Here is a 20,681-nt window from a genome sequence, read left to right on the forward strand (position 1 = left end):
AGATGACTGCACAATGTTCAGCACTATTCGTGACTCCTCAGATAATGAAGCAGTCTGTGTCCAAATGCAGCAAGACCTGGACAATATCCAGGCTTGAGCTAACAAGTGGCAAGTTACATTCGCACCACACAAGTGACAGGCAATGACCATCTCCTTCAAGAGAGGATCGAACTACCGACACTTGACATTCAATGGCATTACCATCACTGAATCCCCCACAATTAATATCCTGGGGGCTACATTGATCAGAAACTGAACTGGAGTAGCCATGTTAATACTGTGGCTACCAGGGCAGGACAAAGGTAGGAATCTTACAGCGAGTGACTCACGTCCTGATCCCTCAAAGCCTGTCCGCCATCTGCAGAGCACAAGTTAGGAGTGTGATGGAATACTCTCCACCTAACTGGATGAGTGCAGCTCCAACAACACTCAAGAAGCTCAACACCATTTGGGTCAAAGCAGCCCACTTGATTACTATCCCTTACACAAATATTCGATCCCTTCATCACCGACGAACAGTGACAGCAGTATGTACCATCTACAACAGTGTTCTTCAAAGTCGGGGGCGCGACTCGCGGTCGGGTGTCGGGAGGGTCGCGGAGCCATCCTTCGCGGCGTTCCATATCGCGCATATCCCCGCGCAGCAGCCAGCTGTTAATAACGCCGGCTGCAAGCAGCCTTTAAAATGGCCACGAACATGTAAAATAAATTTGGCCGCATTGCGCATGCGATCATCGGCGCGCACGCGCATAGTTTGGGGGGGGGGGGGGGTTATTCATTTAATTTTTATCATTTATTTTATTCATTTTTTTTACAAGTTCGGGCGGGTTTTATTTAATAAAATTTTAAGGAAGAAATGCAGAACTTTGGACAGATGGAGACTCCATACTTTCTGACGCTGGAAGGCGTCACCTTCATCCAACAGGTTCCATCGGAGGAGCGTGTACGAGGGCCAACGGGACCCAAAACCATTTCCTCCATTTTTATCAGCAGCAAACAAGGTAAGAGAAAATGGTGGGTCACTCAAGTCGGCCGGCGTGGATCGCGAAGGTCAGCCGGCGTGGGTCGCCAAGGTCGGTCGAGTTGGGTCCCGAAGGTTGGCCGGTTGGTAAAATTGGGTCCCCGGAAAAAAGTTTGAAGAACACTGATCTACAAGATGAACTGCAGTAACTCTACACGGTTCCTTAGACAGCATCTTCCAAACCCACGACCACTAACATCTAGAAGGACAAGAACAGCAGATACCTGGGAACCCCACCATTTGGAGGTTCCCCTCCAAGTCACTCACCATTGGAAATATATTGGTTTGTTCACTGTCGCTGGGTCCAAATCCTGGAACTCCCTCCCTAGCAGCACAATGGGTGTACCTACACCTCAAGGACGGCAGCGGTTCAAGAAGGCAACTCACCACCACCTTCTGAAGGGCAACGAGGGATGGGCAATGAATGCTGACCTAACCAGTGATGCCCACATCCCGTAAATTAATTTTAGAAAATGTGGATACATACTCTGCAAGTAGTGAGGAACAACACTCAAATTGTGACTCCCAATCCAAGTCAGACCATCCATAAATCCATAAGACGTGGGAACAGAAGTAGGCCATTCGGCCCATTTAGTCTGCTCCAACATTCAACGAGATCATGACTGATCTGATGTGATAATTCTCAACTTCACTTTCCTGCCTTTTTCCCATAACCCTCGATTCCCTTACTGGTTAAAAATCTGTCTATTTCAGCCTTGAACATATTTAACGATCCAACCTCTACAGCCCTCAATGGTAAAGAATTGCAGATTCACAACAATCAGGAGGGAAGAGAGGAGGGGGAAACGGCACAGTGACTGGCACTGCTGCCTCACAGCACCAGGTACCCAGGACTATTCCGTCCTTGCCTAACAGTCTGTGGGGAGGGAGTTTACACTTTTTCCCAGTGTCTGCGTGGGTTTCCTTCGGGTCCTCCGCTTTCCTCCCGCAGTCCAAAAATGTGCATCTTACATGGATTGGCCACGCTAAATTGTCCTTCAGTGTCCACAGGTTAGGTGGGGTTACGAGGAGAGGAGAGGGTTGTGGCCTAGGTTGAGTGCTCTTTCAGAGGGTCGGTGTAGACTTGATGGGCTGAATGGCCTCCTTCTGCACTGTAAGAATTCTATGGAGAAGAAATTCCTCCCCATCTCAGTCTTAAATGTAATACCCCTTACTGAGATTATTCCCTTCGGTCCTAAATACTCCCACAAGGGGAAACAACTTCTCAGCATCTATCCTGTCAAGCCCACTGAGAATCATAGATTCCCTACAGTGCAGGTGGTCATTCGGCCCATCGGGTCTGCACCAACCCTCGAGCACAGTGGTTAGCACTGCTGGTTCACAGCGCCAGGGTCCTAGGTTCAATTCCCGGCTTGGGTCACTGTCAGTGTGGAGTCTGTACGCTCTCCCCGTGTCTGAGTGGGTTTCCTCCGGATGTTTCAGTTTCCTCTCACAAGCCCTGAAAGACGTGCTGTTAGGTAATTTGGACATTCTGAATTCTCCCTCCGTGTCCCCGAACAGGCGCCGGAATGTGGCGATGAGGGGATTTTCACAGTAACTTCATTGCAGTGTTAATGTAAGTCTACTTGTGACAATAAAGATTATTATTATAAAAGAGCACCACACCCAGGCCCACTCCCCCACCATGTCACCATAATGCCAGCCAACCTTTGGGCTAAGGGGCAATTTATCATGGCTAATCCACCTAACCTGCACATCTTTGAACTGTGGGAGAAAACTGGAGCACCCGGAAGAAACCCAGCCAACACGGGGAGAATCATCCAAGGCCAGAATTGAACCCGGGTCCCTGGCGCTGTGAGGTTGCAGTGTCCAGATGGCACAATAAGGTTGCCTCCCATTCTTCAAAACTCCCAACAAGTACAACCTATCTAACCTCTCCATAGAATAGAACCCCTACAGTGCAGAAGGAAGCCATTCTGCCTATCGCATCTGCATATTGACCATCCGAAAGAGCTCCCTATCTAGGCGCACCCCCCCCCCCCCCCCCCCCCGATCCCCAACTAATCTTTGGACATTAAAGGAAATATTTACAATAGCCAATCCACCTAATCTGCGCATCTTTGGACCCTCCTAAGAAAATCCCTTCATACTCTGGCCCACGTACTGAACTTCTGCCCGATAGATCCATGCCTGGCGGCACCACGACCCATATACTATGCCAGCTGAAGCTATTGAATGCGTGGCTAATCTCAAAATCAAACTACAACTGCTTCCCCAACCACAGAAATAGTTTGAAAAACTGCAGCAATCGAGACTGAACCAAAAACGCTGCCAATATTTAAGAATAGGTTAAGCAGGTGGTTTGAAGGAGAGGATGAATGTATTTGTGAGCAGGCCAAGCACATAGCTTCCTGCTCAGATTAGAGCTAAACAAGTGCAAAACTCAACTAAATTCTCACCGAGGTGGGAGCAAGTCATTAGAATATGTTTTGTGGTGTGACACAATACATAATTCAAGTAAATCCGTTGAAAATGAAGGACGTTAACTGTGACTCCTCGCTGGGAATTAAGATAGCTCATGTGAAAGATAAAATATCCAAGTCCTGTTGCAATTCATCCATGTTTTCACCAGAGCTACGTACATGTGAAGCTTTTGATTTTTATCCCATCCTCAAAGTTACAAAGCCATTGCACAGCGTGCAGGGCAAACTTATTAACCCATCTCATTGCTTGCTCCAAAACACAATTCAAATTGGAGCCAATACATGGTCTCCACAAGAGACATACAAGATCCAAGCTGACCAGGAAAGGAATTGCCCCTCATCTTGGGCTTGATCAGTCCTTGATCTTAGCCAAAAGGCTGATGTTTTCTTTTTAAAAAGCACTGTGCATTTCTGAAAGCTTTTACGCCAAACAAGTTTTCTAGTAGATCATTTCGTCCAGATAATTTTCAGACTGTCAAGCACTGCTGTGGTCAACGTAAAGAGCGTGAAGGAGATAAAACCTATTAGCATCTCCCTCAGAATCAGCCCATTAGATTTGAGGTGGAGATTTTTAAAGAAAATCATGGATAAACCAGGAAATTTTAAAAAGTCTACCATTTAAGATGGAGAGGAGGAGAAATGTCTTCTTTTAAACGGTTAGTTGGAACTCTCTTCCCGAGCGAGCATTAGAATCATAGAATCCCTACATGCAGCAGGAGATGGTCATTTGGCCCATCAAGTCTGCACCAACCATCCAAGAACACCCAACCTAGCCACTCCCCAGCCCTATCTCCGTAACTCCACCTAATTGCAAATCTTTGGACACTAAGGGTTAATTTAGAAAACACTGGACGATCTCAGTGGGTTTGACCTATGCTTTCAGGCCTGCTGAGATTGTCCAGTATTTTCCGTTTTTGTTTCAGATTCTAGCATGCGCAGTAATTTGCTTTTATCAAGGGGCAATTCATCATGGCCAATCTACCTAACCTGCACATCTTTGGACTTTGGGAGGAAATCAGCGCACCAGGAGGAAATCAACGCAGACACGGGGAGAACGTGCAAACTCAAGTCACCCAAGGCCAGAATCAAACCCTGGTCCCTGGCGCTGTGAGGCAGCAGTGATAACCACTGTGCCTATGCCTGGAGGCTGGGTCATTGAATATATTCATGGCTGAGGTAGACAGATTGCTGATCAACAAAGCAGTGAAAGGTTCTGGGATCAGAGCAGCAAAGTGGAGTTACGGCCACAATCACATCAGCCACGATCTTCTCGAATGGCGAGATAGGCTCCGTGCCCTGCATGGCCTGGTCACATTCCTATTTTTAAGGTCTTCTGAACCAGTGGACAGAGAGATATCGTATCCAAGCAGAATCACCAAGTATGAAGGGAAACTCATGGGAGTTGTCAATTCTCTCCCCACGCCCAAGTCATAAAGCAGCAATGCGGATTGCTTAAAAAAACATTTCTATGACTGCACACAACTTGAATACTTGACCAAGATGTTTGGCAGAATGTGAATAAAGAACCTTGAAGAAATTCTGGAAGATTATCTGTGGGCAGCACAAGTGGATAACACTGTGGCTTCACAGCACCAGGATCCCAGGTTCGATTCCCCGCTGGGTCACTGTCTGTGCAGAGTCTGCACATCCTCCCCGTGTGTGCGTGGGTTTCCCCCGGGTGCTCCGGTTTCCTCCCACAGTCCAAAGACGTGCAGGTTAGGTGGATTGGCCATGATAAATTGCCCTTAGTGACCAAAAAGGTTAGGAGGGGTTATTGGGTTACGGGCATAGGGTAGAAGTCAGAGCTTAAGTGGGTCGGTGCAGACTCGATGGGCTGAATGGCCTCCTTCTGCACTGTATGTTCTATTGTGGAACCGCAATCGCAGGGAAAATTTATAATCATGCTGCTCATCTCCTGATCTAGGGATATCCCAGAATGGCGTGCCATAGTCTTCCAAGCATTCGCATCTGTTCCCTCCTGGCAAACTATTTGAACCGCCGGCGAACGAGAAAGGCTTCAGCTTGCACAAGGAAAAAAATGATGTGGCAATGCCGGCGTTGGACTGCTCACCGGTTGAAGGAGCTACACTCCGAAAGCTCATGATTCCAAATAAACCTGGTGTAATACTCGGGAAAGAAGATGCTCGTTTAATCTCTCAAAATGCACATTTGAAATGGCATAGGCCGCACTGGAGCCCAGCACTGCGAGAGAGAATGGAAGAATAAAAATTGGGGGTAAGCTACAATAAATAATTTGCAATGGGTGGGAGTAAGATCAGACGCAAGCATTTTGCAAAGAGCAATCAATTGCACCACTCCCCCTCCCCCCCCCCCCCCAAATTAAAAAAAACTGTTTAACATCCTAATGATGAGTCATTCAGCTTGCAAGCACTTGCCAAGTTTCGCAAGTGTGCAGAACGCGGGGCCCGGCACTACTCAGCAACAGTCAAAATGCTCGGTGCATTATTGCTTTCCCCCGCGGCCTCTGCTACTATTGCTGCTGGGGAGCTGGGATTCCCTCCTCCTCCTTCTTGGACATTGCAGTGGTCCGCGCGCGCTCAACGCTGGCAGGGATTCCCTCCTCCCGGCTCTGCCCGCGCGCCCTGGGGGGTTTCCCCCACTCCGAGCTGCATTCCATTCCTGCCGTACTCACAATTGCAACATCCACTCGCCCTTCAGGATCAGGGTCCAGTTGCCGTCTCCCAGATGCTCCACCGCTGGTGCCTCTGCCTCGCTTGGCTTCGGCTCGCAGCGGGCCGAACCGGCCAGCAGCAACAAACACAAGCTCCAAACCGCCATCTTTTTAAAAATGTAATTCTCTCGACAAATTGCAACAACCCCCCCACCCCTCACCACGCCATACAACAGAAATTGCAACAAGAAGACAAAGAAGGCCCGATTTCAAACTCTCTTCCCGCTCCCTGCAAAGCACAGCCTCTATCTTGGCAGCTACGCAAGCCTGAGTGGGCGAGGTCAGAGTGTCTCTCGGGCGGTGGGGTTGACCCCGCCCTCAAATCTTGCTGCTGCTTCTCAAGTCATCCGAAGACAAGCTGTGTGCCTTTTCCCAACCACCTAATAGGTTTTAGAGGAGGCACGTCAAGTTTAAACATATATTATTGTACATGGCATCATTGTGTATGGGGTGGCACTTCTGTGCCATGCGTTTTCTACATTCCACGCACTCCTGGCTGCCCAGTCGCAAGAACTCAGCACCGCGTTTGCCCCTTCCCCAGGGACACTGGCACATGGACAAGGGGCAGGATTCTCCATTAGCCGGCGACAAAATCGGGAAATGGGATTGGGCCGAGAATAGCTTCTGACGGCAAATCGCCGATTTGATGCCAAATCGCAATTGTCCGTCACCTCGAAAACGGTGTCAATGCGTTTCACTGCGCACATACAGTAGACACTGTTTGCATATTATTATCGGGCCTGACGCGATACTCTCCAGGTCCTCCACCATTCTCCACCTCCGATGGGCCAAGTCCCTGACTGCATTGTTCCCTTGTGCTTTTAAAAATTGTGAAACCGGTGTGGCGGCTGCTGAGAGAGAGCAACGGGGTACGGAAGGTGACCAACATCGCCATAGTTTGCTGCCAGTTGTGCTGCTGGCAGGGTGTGGGGTACTTCTGCCAGGGCTGGACGGAGTAGTGGGTATGGTCAGGAGGTGGGCTGTGGGGTGGCGGTGGATGGGCACTGAGCACCATTGCCGCAGCCGGCAAGGCAGCCATGCAGCTGCACACAGCGCAAACAGCCCACTTTGAACCGAGTGCCACGGGTCGTAGAGGTGTCTCCCCAGGGCACCACCCTGGGTGCCCTCTGGCCCAAGACGACCCATCAGCTGTATGCATGCACTCCACAATAACCAGTGCCATCTTTTTGGCTGGGATAAATGTGTGTGGGGAGTGTAATGTGTACGTGCAGCTGCAGCTTGTCAGCCTCCTGATTGTCTATCATGGACCCGGCGAATCCCGCACCGTTTTTCATTAAAATCAATTGTGTTCCACACGGCATCGGTGCTGGCCCCTTGATAGTAGCAGAATTGGTGCAGGTGCGCCGCTGATATTTCTGTCGTGAAAGTCCATGGGCGGGATTCTCCACTCCCACGCCGAAGTGGCTGCGCCGTCGTGAACGCCGTCGAGATTCACGACGGGGCGGAACGGCCCCGGTCCCGACCGATTCAGGCCCTCACAATGGGCCAGGATCGGGGCCGCGTCATCTACACGCGCCAGGCCGTCGCCAACCCGCGCATGCGCGGTTGCCGTCCTCTCTAAGTCCGCCCCGCAAGAAGATGGGGGACGGATCTTGCGGGGCCGCGGAAGGAAGGAGGTCCTCCTTCAGAGAGGACAGCCCGACGATCGGTAGGCACCGATCGCGGGCCACCCCAAATTCCAGGTAAAGCCCGGTGCAGGATCCCCCCTCGCCCCCCCCCCCCCCCACAGGCCGCCCCCCCCAGCGTTCACGCACCGCCCACGACTGCAGCGACCAGGTGTGGACGGCGTCGGGGGGAACCCGCCGTTTTGGCCTGGCCGCTTGGCCCATCCGGGCCTCAGAATAGCGGGTGTGCCGGAGAATCGCCATTTTCGGTGTCTCCGGCGATTCTCCGGCCTGCGGCCCGCGAAACTTGACCGGGCCGTTCCCGCCACTTGGGAGAATTGCGGGAGGACGTCGGACCGGCGTCCCCAGAAATTTTGGCGGCTCAGGCGATTCTCCCAACCGGCATGGGAGTGGAGAATCGCGCCCCATGGATTTTCCGTTGGCGTCAACACTTAGTCTCAGAAACGGAAATCTCGCCCCTGATCCATGTTTTTTATGGTCTCAAAAAGGAAATCAAGATGCGCTTTGTTCTCTCTCCCTGAGAGCCAGCACTCGCCGGCAGATGTACCAGGGGTCCTGAGAATGCAGTCTCATAAGTGACAGCCAAACGTCATCCAGGCCAATTCACCTCACATCGAGAATCTTTGACCCTTCTCGAGCAGCTACCTAATCTGTGGATATGTCCAAAATTTCACTGATTCAACCTGGAGTGTGCATTTTATTACCTAGTGTATGTACAACAATTTTAGATGGTTAGGGGCTGATTGCTGTTGTTATAAAACTGAATTTTGTGTCATAACAATGCAGGAAAAAGCATCAAATTACTTCCTGAAATATTGGACTTTAAATAAGACCTGTGTTTTTTAAAAGAAAATCCATTAAAACCACAGGTTGGATTGCTGCAAGGTAATTCTCTAAAATACAATGGAACTTCACCCTTACCAGATAAGGTGCTTCAACAAAAAGGGGGCTGGTATAGTTCAGTTGGCTGGACATCTGGTTTGTGTGAAGAGTAAGGCCAGTAGCGCGGGTTCAATTCCCGTATTCATGAAGGCCCCGCTTTCTCAACCTTGCCCCTCGCCCGAGATGTGGTGACCTTCAGGTTAAATCACCACCAGTCAGCTCTTCCCCTCAAAGGGGACAGCAGCCTATGGTCATCTGGGACTGTGGTGACTTTACTTCTAAAAAGCATCCAAAAACTAGTTGCCATCTCTGGTGAAGATGAAGGGATAATACAGTCATCTCACCAAGAGAATCCCTGTCTAATGCCAGATGGATTTTGTGGATTCCCATTTGGGAAAGGTAAAGAATGGGTTAAAAACTAGCTGAAAGCTTGCCCAGGTGGTCTGCCTGTGTGTGCTCTATGAGAAAAGAGCTGGAGGTTTTAATGCAGCTGGAAAACCAGCAAAAACACTCACAGCACACCTGCAAATAGCCATTTTTGAAGGAACATCTCTCTCTCTATCTCTCACTGTGGAAGTCAGCAAAGTCTGCGGCTGAAAAGAGAACTGGGTTGCCACCAAATTACAGAACACCGGGATCACAAAACCAACTATTCACCGACAGGAGTAAACTTTATTGGAATCTTGAATCGCAACAACCACAGCACTCAAACATCTACTCCTCAACAAGTCAGGGACTGTTCCGTATATCTTTTAAAAATATTTACTTACTTTGAACTCAATTCTCCCTTCTAATCTACATGAATGTATATGCATGTGTTTTACAATTTTTTTGCCTTTAGTAATTAATAGCCTTCCTTTATCTCAAGGAAGTATGTTTGAATTGGTTCCTTTTAAAACATAATTATTGGGTCTAGGAAAAGCATATCCGCGTAAAGGGATCTTTTTTAAATCAAATCTTGTTGCGACCAACTTTTGAGTAAAGAAAGGGAGCCAGTTCATCCCTCCTCACTTCAGATTGTAGCAATTTGGGGCACATTGCTGCCGGATGGTGACAATTTGAGGGATCTCGCCTACATAACAACCTTGGGGAACCTCACCTGGGGTAGTTCGTAACATTTGTGAGGCAAGACCATTGGGAAAGCGACAGCTGGTGGCATTTATCACAGTTCTAAACATCTGAATGACCACATGGTTGAGGATCAGGCTTTGTGGAGCTGGATGGATAACAGTGATTGACAGGAACAACAGCACAAAGCGGAATAATGAGGAAAATTATATACACAAAAGAACAGCAATATAATAATTAAACTATAAAAAGTTGCGGTGAGGGAGAGGAAGCAAGAGGAGTTATTGGATCTATATCAAAGAAGTTTAGGAAAATGAGAAAGCCAACACAGAAAAGTGTGACAAAAAAGGAAAGGGAAATTCCAGTCAACGGGCTGGATTCTTGGTTGCGCGTCCACCCCGCTACCACTGCTAATAATAATAATCGCTTATTATCACAAGTAGGCTTCAATGGAGTTACTGTGAAAAGTCCCTAGTCGACACATTCCGGCACCTGTTTGGGGAGGCCGGTACGGGAATTGAACCCACGCTGCTGGCCTTGTTCTGCATTACAAACCAGCTGTTTAGCCCACTGTGCTAAACCAGCCCCAAGTTAGCGAGGAAGGGGAATTTAGCATGCCATTCACTGATGATGGGATTCTCTACTCCTGCTGTTTATCAATGGGATTTCCCATTGAAACTACCCCATGCTGCTGGGAAACCCGTGGGCAGGGGTGCACTGTGGGTGGGACCATAGAATCCCACCATAAATGAACGGTCGGAGAATATGCATGACATGTTTACATAGGCCGTTACAAATCTGGATATGGGAAATTATAATGAAAGAAGTTGACCTGAACGATTATATTAGTCAATTCCCTGTGGTGTTGCACATGGGATGTCCAGGAATAGCCTTCAGGTGAAGTGGGATTACAAAGTGGAGTCTCACAAACCAACCCATCCAAATCCGTTCCCATTTCGATCATACATCCCATTCTAGTTCCTAGTGTGAATGTGCAAATAGCAGTAAACTGTCCTAAATAGTAGCTTATCATTCAGAGACACAAGATGTAAGTGTCGGAAGTGGAAACATTGTCACACTGTTGTAAAGGAGATCGTCTTCTGAGATTGGAATTGAGAGCACTAAGTAGAGGGGGATGCAACCTTTGCTGTACCTGACAGATAATTTTTTATTATTATCTTGGTTATCACAGATGTCAGAAAAAATAAAAGATTCGATCATACTATGGTCTTTCATAGATTCATAGATAGATGTAAAACCTTATTTTTTTACTTGTTTTAATAATTTATTTACACCACACAAAGCTCATTATAAGATACCCTGGCCTTGATTGAGTTCTCGGGACAAAACAAAAAGGCAACAGACAATGGTTTTGGTGCAACAATTTAACATAATTTATGAAGTAAGTGATGGGAAACAATGCTGAACGATAGGCGAGCAGGCAATCAGCTTTCAATTTTTGCTCCTCAAAGTTGCCTAGACACGTGTGATGTTGGCTTTGGTTCTCTCTAATGTGTTCACTCTGGCTCCTCTTCATAGAATCCCGTAGAACCAAAGAATCCCGACAGTGCAGAGCGAGGCCATTTAGCCCATCAAGTCTGCACCGACCCGCCGAGAGAGCAGTCTACCTAGGCCCACTCCCTCGCCCTATCCTGTAACCCCAGCTTTGATCATGGCCAATCCACCTCACCTTCACATCTTGGGACACTAAGGATCAATTTTACATGGCCAATCCACCTAACCTGCACATCTTTGGACTGTGGGAGGAAACTGGCGCACCCGGAGGAAACCCACGCAGACACGAGGAGAATGTACAAACTCCACACAGTCACCCAAGGACGGAATTGAACCTGGGTTTCTGGCACTGTGAGATAGCTACGCTAACCACTGTGCCACCGTGCCGCCCTTGAAGTTGGTGTTGCCTTCCTGCAATGTTGTGTGCCTGATGGTGTCAACTTCTGTACCCTCCCAGGGGCTACCCACCTGTAGTTCTGCACATCACCCTCCGCCAAATGTGTGACCTAGTGACCTGACCATTTGTCTACCTGAAGCCTGGCCATCCAATCCCCGATTCGATGGATCCATTTTCGCACCATTTGCCGGCAACGTGAAACCGAGGTCCGGTTTTGGTGCCAAATTGGTAAACGGAAGCGGCTCTCTGTGGAAACTCTTTAGCTCCCTTGTATCTATAAGCATTACAATCAGTCATTATACAATTCAGAACTTTTCCACAAACAAAACAATCAACATACTGATCAGAATACCTTCAGAAGAGAAATAACAATGTTTTTTTTTACAAGTTTTCACATCCCACACACTGTGCCTGTAGGATGAATACTGCTGGCACTGGAAAGGCATGACACCATTGAAATAGGTGAAAAATAGAAAATTATTGAGGTGGATATTATAAATTTCTGAAAAGCAGAGTTGGTAACAGTTAGAAGGCTTAAGGAGAAAGTTCTGATTCTGAGGAAGCATTGCCTCCCTCAGCAAATAGTCGGAAAATTCAAAGCATTTCTTAATTGTGTGCTGGGGCAGCTCAGCAGACTTACAAAATCTGGAAGTTGCATTTATATAGTGCCTTTAACATGCTAAAGCGTGAAAAGCTGCTTCGCAGGGGGAAGGGTCAACAGAGATGAATGCTGACACCAAGCCAATGAAGGAGACATTCGGGCCCACCAGTCAAAGAGGTAGGTTATGAGGAGCATCTCAAAAAAGGAGAGAGAAGAGAACCAAAGCGGTTTGAGGAGAGAAGTCGAGGTTTATAGCCCAGACAGGAAAAGGCCTATGGCGAGGCAAAGGAGTGGAGAAATACAGAGCTCCCGGAGGGTTGTTGAGCTGAGGGAGGTTACAGAGATAGGGAAGGGCAAAGACACACAGGTATTTTTTGAACAGGGGGGTGAGAATTTTAGAAGTGAGGCATTGGTGGACTGGGGGCTAATATAGGTCAGCGAGCACAGCAGTGATGGCTGAACAGGACTTGGTGTGAACATGGACAGCAGACTGTTGGATGAGTTCAGGTTTACAGAGGGTGGAAGGCTGGAGGTTAGCTGGAAGAGTACCAGGATAGACGACAGGGCAGGTTGTTTCTTGAATTTCTAAAATTGAATCTCGGTGTCCAAATTCCAATTTTAAAAATCGCAAACCAATTTTTCCCACTTCAGTACCCGATGACATGGAGGCAGTAATTATGGAGTTAGTAGAGTTTCTAATGCAGAGCAAGGCAGCACAAGTTCAATCGCTGTAACAGCTGAAGTTATTCATGAAGGTGCTGTTATGTTCCAGTGCATGGAGAATGATTGAGTCAGTGCATCAAAGAACATCTAGTTCTAGACTAGTCAAATTTATTATTGTATAACAAACAGTGGATTGGAAAATAATACTAACAAACTGCAACAATCACCAGCACAACTAACCACGACGACGTCTTTTACAGAAGTTACAGTGTCAAATGGTGTTACTTGCCTGACACCTAGTGGTCGGAGGTCAAACATTTTTACATGTACAATTACTTATGCATATAACTACAGGCCCCATCTTCTCAACCTTGCACCTTGCCTGAGGTGTGGTGATCTCAGGTTAAATCACCACCAGTTGGCTCTTCTTCTCAAAGGGAATAGGGTCGGTGCAGACTCGATGGGCCAAATGGCCTCCTTCTGCACTGTTGGGATTCTATATCTGAATAGGCAGCATTCCTGGCTACATAATAAGTCATGATTTGTCCACTGCATAACTGGAGAACCTTAATGACCAATCCACTGAGAATAGCCACCTTAAATTAAATTTAGGTTACCCGTGGGGAGAACTGCAAAGCAAGAGAGGGCGTGAAAACCACACCAACATTGGTTTTATGCAAAACAAGGAATTTGAGCCAAAGCATATCACAGAATTGCAGAACAGAATTCTTACTGTGAAGAAGGAGGCCATTTGCCCCATCATGCCTGCACCAGCTCTCCAAATGAACAATACATTATCATATATTATTGCACCTGTTAAGTTGAGAAGATTCTTGTGAAGTATTTGAAGGGAGAAGAATAACCATAACTTGCATTAATATAGCTTCCTTAATGTAATAAAACAGGAGTAAATCAAACAAAAATAGATACCACACGACCAGAGATTTTTGGTCAAGTGACCGAAAGCTTGGTCAATAACATAGATTATATGCAACATGTGCGAGGACTAGAGTACAGGATATCTTGCTGCAATTATATAGGGCCTCAGCGAGACCACACCTGGAATATTGTGTGCAGTTTGGCCTCCTTATCTGGGGAAGGACGTTATTGCTCAAGGGGGAGTGCAGCAAAGCTTTACCAGACTGATTCCTGAAAAGGTGAGACTGACGTATGAGGTGAGAGTGAGTCAGTTAGGATTGTATTTGCTGGAATTCTGAAGAACGAAGGGGGGTCTCATAGAAACCTATGAAATTGCTTCCGGGTGCGGCGATGACCAGCTAAGTCGCACGTTTCGGCAGCTCCCGGTGGAACGGACTTTTGGGCTCTTAATAGGAGCCCCAATGGCAATTTTAACGGCTAAAAACACTGTGCGGTAAACCAGAAGGGAATCCCCCCTGGACACGGATGGAAAAAGGAGAGGAAAGTGGCCGGATCGCGGTGGATCCTCTAGAGCAGCGGCCAGGAAGGCAGGCACAAAGCAAGATGGCGTCGGAAGGAGGCAGTTTAATATGGGGCCCTGACCAACAAGAGTTCCTGCGGCGTTGCGTGGAAGAACTTAAAAAGGAGATGAAGAAGGAGCTGTTGGCCCCGATATTACAGGCGATTGAAGGGCTAAAGGAGGAGCAAAAGACCCAGGAGCAGGAGCTTTGGGTCGTGAAGGCAAAGGCTGCTGAGAATGAGGACGACATACAGGGCCTGGTGGTGAAGACAGAGATGCACGAGGCACAATACAAAAGGTGTGTGGAAAGGCTGGAGGTGCTGGAGAATAATGCGAGGAGGAGGAATTTAAGGATTCTTGGTCTTCCCGAAGGTGCAGAAAGAGCGGACGTCGGGGCATATGTGAGCACGATGCTGCACTCGTTAATGGGATCGGAGGCCCCGACGGGCCCGTTGGAGGTGGAGGGAGCCTATCGAGTTATGGCGCGAAGACCGAGGGCTGGAGAAATTCCTCGAGCCATAGTGGTGAGAATTCTCCGATATAAGGACAGAGAGATGGTCCTCAGATGGGCAAAGAAAACTCGGAGCAGTAGGTGGGAGAACGCGGTGATCTGCGTATATCAAGATTGGAGTGCGGAGGTGGCGAGAAGGAGGGCAAGCTTTAATCGGGCCAAGGCGGTGCTGCACAAAAGGAAGGTTAAATTTGGAATGCTGCAGCCGGCAAGACTGTGGGTCACACACCAAGGGAAACACCACTACTTTGAAACGGCAGAAGAGGCGTGGACATTTATTGTCGAGGAGAAACTGGAATAAGCGGGCTAGAGAAAGAACGTTTGGGACAAAGTGGTGGGGCGAAGATGTGTGGTGAAGAGGGGGAAAAGGGGGAAGAGATGATTTCCCAAGTTGTCAATTCTGCGACCCTGTAACTTTTCTCTCTTCCCCATGTCGTGGGGGAGGGGGGGGAGGGAGGATGAGGAGCTGGGGGCGCGGCCATTGGGGGCGGGGCCAAATGGGAAGCGCGGGCTTTGTTCCCGCGCTATGGTAATCATGGCGGGAACAGGGAAGCAGGAAGGAGGGGGCCTCGCACAGTGGGAGCCGAGGTCACGGGGGGGAAGCCGAGGTCGGCCAGAGTTTGCTGACTTCTGGGAGCAACATGGGGGGTGCAATTACGCTAGTGAGGTATCTAGCGGGGGGGGTGGGGGGGGTGGGGGGGGGGGTTAACTGGGTTGCAGCTGCTGGGGAGAAGAGGGAGCTGGTATGGGGTGGGGTGGTCGGGGCGGGAGGGCGCTGTTGGGGGGAGATACGGCTACGTGGGAACCGGGTGAGGAGCTGGATTGAAAAAGGAGATGGCTAGTCGACAAGGGGGGTGGGTAAACCTGGAGTGGCGCCTACAACTCTGCCGTCAACCTAGCCGCCGAAAATTTGGAGAATTCCTCATTTTCAGGGCTGTTGACACCGGAGTGGTTGGCGCCGGTTTTCCCGCCGGCATGGGGACATTGCCCTATTATCGGAGAATCCCAAGATCTTCTGAGAGAAAAAAGTTCTTCACCAGGATTCTCCTTTCCGGGGACTAAGTCCCCACGCCGGTGGGAAATCCGGCGCCAACGACTCCGGCGTCAATGGGCCCCCAAGGTGAGGAATTCTCACCTGTCTTGGGGGCTAGGTGTTCCCCGGAGGGATTGGCACTGCTCCAGCTGTGTCAAAGGGACTGCGCGGGTTCGCGCATACGCCAGAGGGCTGGCGTGATCTCACGCATGCGCGGGACTGCAGGCGTGAATTGGCACATGCGTGGGGGTTCTCTTCTCTGCGCCAGCCATGGCAGAGCCTGTTAAGGGCCGGCGCGGAAGGAAGGAATGCCCCCACGGCACAGGCTCGCCCGCAGATCGGTGAGCCTGAACACGGGCCAGGCCACCGTGGGAGCCCCCCGCGAGGTTGGATCCCCCCGCGTGGACCGCCCCAGCCGACTTACCTGCCAGGTCCCGCCTTGTGGGACCATGCGTAACCCACACCGGCGGGACTGGCCAAAAATGGACGGCCGCTCAGCCCATCGGGGCCAATGGCCCCCAATCGAAATGGCGTGAATCCCACTCCTGCCTGAAAAATGGCACTGGAGATTACGGCAGCCGGCATCGGGGCGGCGGGGCGGGATTTGCGCCGCCCCCCGTGGATTCTCCGACCCGGCGGGGGATTGGAGAATCCCGCCTCACATCTCTGTCTTAAATGAGTGACCATGTATTTTTAAACAATGACAAGAGGGAAGATCCTCTCCACACCCACCTTTTCAGTGCCCTCAGGATGTTACAGGTATCGATCAAGTCGTCTCCTGGTTATTTCTCTAATGCCGAAGATGGATAGGCCAGAAAGTTAGTAATTGGTCGGAAGGTATTGAAGATGGTATCTGAGGGACCAATTAGAGTATTGAGAATTGTGTTGGAGCAATGTGCAAAAGGCAATTGTGTGGTTCCTCTCAATTACTGTTTATAAAATGCTTTAAAATTTTTTTTTTAAATCAAGCAGACATATACAGTAACCCTGAAATGGGTCCACTTGTTTGACAACAAAGAAAATGAAATTAGTGAGCGGACTCCAAGTTTATCATTATTGAATATTGTAACAGAGGTGGAACCTATTTTTTAACTTGATTTAAAAGAAAAAAAACAAATAAACATTCATTTTATTGGAAGCGCGGTAGCACAGTGGGTAGCACTGTGGCTTCACAGCTCCAGGGTCCAAGGTTCGATTCCCGGCTTGGGTCACTGTCGGTGCAGAGTCTGGACATTCTCACCGTGCCTGCGTGGGTTTCCTCCGGGTGCTCCGGTTTCCTCCCACAGTCCAAAGATGTGCCGGTTGGGTGGATTGGCTATGATAAATTGCCCTTGTGTCCAAAAAAAAGGTTAGCTGGGGTTACTGGGTTATGGGGATAGGGTGGATGCGTGGGCCGAAGTAGGGTGCTCTTTCCAAGAGCCGGTGAAGACTCGAGGGGCCGAATGGCCTCCTTCTGCACTGTAAATTCTATGATTCTAAGATTCAGAAATAGTTGATGTGCCTCATTTATTTGTTGTATGATAGCATGTTTAGGATTCTACTCAGTTACAAAGATACAAGGATTGATTAGGACATAAACTGAGCATCACATATGTTGGAAATACTGTGCAACAATTTGTTGTCAACTTTTGAAATCTAACACTGCAAATTTGTTATCTTTTAAGCTGCCATACTGTATGCGAGATTCTTGGTCAGATCAAATCTGCACTATGAATTCATAAGAAGGGAATTGCAACCCTCATGACCAATTGATATTTATAAAAAGCAAAATTCCACGTTTTAAATATTTTTTAAAAAAGTCGAAGAGTCAAAAACACTAGGTATGGACCAGAGATGCAGAAAATTGATCAACAGGGGACTCCTCCAACTGCAAGAAAATTTGCATTCGTTTTCAAGCCAACTAATGCATTATGGTCGGGCTAGTACATCACTGCTGAGTGCTAAACCTCACTGAGCATGGTAATTGCCCCTTGAATACCATGGCCTAGATTTTGCAGTAATAATAATGATGAAGCTGTCAAGGCTTATTATCATTATTGAGGGGTAAATCGGGCAGCAGCCTCTGGTGCCCACGCATACACAGTTAAACATGTAAATCAGGAAGTTGCTGTCAGTGATAACCTGCTCCTCCACAGGATGTATTGTTGCTGTCCTCGCTGCTAGATTTGTCATTGCAATCAATGCTATGGCAACAGCTTGCTGCATTGGTCCTGCATTAAAGATGGCCAAAAAGGTTAGGGGGCTGGTGTATTCAAGTGTAAGTCCATTTTTAACAATGTGATAAATGATGATTCCTGCCATACAAATGTATTTTGTCCTGCAAAATTAATTTCACGAATGTGGAATCTCATTCCATCAGAAGAAAATTATTGTTGGAGATACAAAAATAGCATTAATTTTTTAAGATTATTTCAATTGGTCTCTTTTATTCCCGCTTCCTTAAACCCACCTTTATTTCCCAACATTAATTTCACTTTGCATACATCATTTAAAGCTAATTTATATTTTTTGCTTTACATTTCCTGCTTTGAGCTCTGCGTGACTCAGTGAGTGTTGTGTTATGTAAGCTGCTACTTGATGTAGGCTTTGCTGAAGGATGCCCCAGACACTGAGATAAGTTCAACGTATTTATTGAGCGATTAACAATGCTCCTAAATGAGTTTGACACTTTACTAATCTAACTCTAGTAACTCAGTCTACTCTGCTAACTATACAAGCTTGTCTAGACCACGTGCCAGGGTGTGATGTTGCTGTTAAACAACCCTGTCTTGCTCTCTAGGTTTCTGCCGGTGGAAGAGGCAGAGCCTGTGTGCCATGTCTTTTTTATAGTGGTCGTGTAGTGCCCCCTTGTGGTAATGCCACCTCTGGGTGTCCTGATTACCCATTGGTTGTGTCCTGTTCTGATGACCCATTGGTTGTGTGTCTGCATATCATGACATCTCCCCCTTTTTTTTAATATATACTTGTGTATGTGCCTGTCTAATGTGGCAACGGAGCTACGGCTGACAGTGTTACGAATGACTGGTATATACAGTGGATAGAAATACAGTTTTTTAAAAAAAACTATTCATAAGTCCAGTCTCTGGGGTTTCCGTCTGATCCTCGATGACCGCCAGAGAGGTGGCGGAGGAGATGCCGGTGTCTTGATATGAGTGTGGGAGTCACGACTGGTGGACTCGTGGTTTGTGGTGTCTGGAGGTGGCACTTCAACAGGTGGAAGTGGAGGGAGAATTGGTTGTGGGCGTATGATTTTCCGCAGTGCCCTTCGATTTCTGCGAACAATGGTGCCGTCAGACATTTGTAGCACATAGGATCTGGGCCTGCCGAACGATGATGCCGGGGCAGACCATCAGGTGTCTTGATCCTGACAGTGTCTGTTGGGGATAGCACGTCCAGATCGGTGGCATGTGCATCATAGTTCTGTTTCTGACTGTTGCGCAGCTGTTGCATCTTTTGTAGTACCGGTAGGTGATCTGGGTTGGGCAGGTGTAGGGCTGGAAGTGTTGTCCACAGGTCCCTGTTCATCAGCAGTTGAGCTGGTGACATGCCAGTTGATAAGGGAGTCGCCCGGTATGCTAGTAGTGCAAGGTAGATGTCGGAGGCGGAGTCCGAGACCTTGTGGATGATTTGCTTGACGATGTGCACCCCCTTTTTGACTTTGCCGTTGGACTGCGGGTAGTGCGGACTGGAGGTGACGTGTCAGAAGTTGTAGCTCTTAGCAAACGTGGACCATTCTCGACTGTGGAAACACGGGCCATTGTCGCTCATGACGGTATTCGGGATGCCATGCCGTGAGAACATCTCTTTGCACACTTTGATGAAGGTCCTTGAGGTGAGGTCGGACAGCTTCAGCACCTCCGGATAGTTCGAAAAGTAATCAGTGAGTAGGATGTAGTCGCGACCATTCGCGTGGAATAGGTCAATGCCAACCTTGGACCATGGAGAGGTTGCCAGGTCATGTTGTTGGAGCGTCTCCTTGCTCTGTGCTGGTTGGAACCTCTGACAGGTTTTGCAGTACCGGAACCATGTCCGTGATGTCCTGGTTGATGCCGGGCCAGTAGACGGCTTGTCGGGCCCTGTGTCTGCACTTTTTTATGCCCAGGTGTCCCTCATGAATCTGCCGCAGCACCATGCGCTAGAGACGCAGCAGGATCACTATTCTGTCCATCTTCAGCAGGATGCCTATGATCAGCGTTAGGTTGTCCTTGGCGTTGTAGAATTGAGGGCATTGCCCTTTCGGCCACCCATTGTTGAGGTTATGGATGACTCGCTGTCTCTTCTCTGAAGAGAACGAGCTTTTCGTCTGTTGCAGGGGGGTGCTTGCACACATTTGCACTTGCGATTCAATGTGCTGGATGATCTCCAGTGGCTCACTCGGTGAGGTGACGGAGCGGGACAATGCATCTGCAATGATGAGCTCCTTACCAGTCGTGTACACCACATTGAAATCGTACCTTCGGAGTTTGAGCAGAATCCTCTGCAATCGGGGCGTCATGTCGTTCAGGTCCTTTTGGATGATGTGGACCAGAGGTCTGTGATCCGTCTCAATGGTAAATGTCGGCAGGCCGTAGACGTAGTCATGGAATTTGAGGATGCCAATGAGAAGACCTAAACACTCCTTTTCAATCTGGGCGTATCAGGTCTCTGTCGGTGTCATTGCCCGTGATGCGTATGCTACTGGGACCCATGATGATGTGTCATTTTTTTTGTAGCAGCACCGCCCAAATGCCATCCTGACTCGCATCGGTCGATATCTTAGTTTCCCGGTCT

General features: G+C 48.5%; 1 protein-coding gene across 1 annotated transcript in view; it reads right to left on the minus strand.

Annotated features, from left to right (window-relative positions):
* The window catches only part of tmx4 (thioredoxin-related transmembrane protein 4), a 69,966-nt gene extending 63,551 nt beyond the window's left edge, over nt 1–6,415 (minus strand). The window contains exon 1 of the mRNA XM_072506082.1: nt 6,119–6,415. Within this exon, the coding sequence (XP_072362183.1) occupies nt 6,119–6,264 (146 nt within the window). The 5' untranslated portion in view covers nt 6,265–6,415. The remainder of the gene's footprint in view (nt 1–6,118) is intronic.
* Nucleotides 6,416–20,681: the final 14,266 nt, after the last annotated feature.

The sequence above is a fragment of the Scyliorhinus torazame genome, chromosome 1 (assembly GCF_047496885.1).
Source record: "Scyliorhinus torazame isolate Kashiwa2021f chromosome 1, sScyTor2.1, whole genome shotgun sequence".
NCBI classification, from domain to species: Eukaryota; Metazoa; Chordata; class Chondrichthyes; order Carcharhiniformes; family Scyliorhinidae; genus Scyliorhinus; species Scyliorhinus torazame.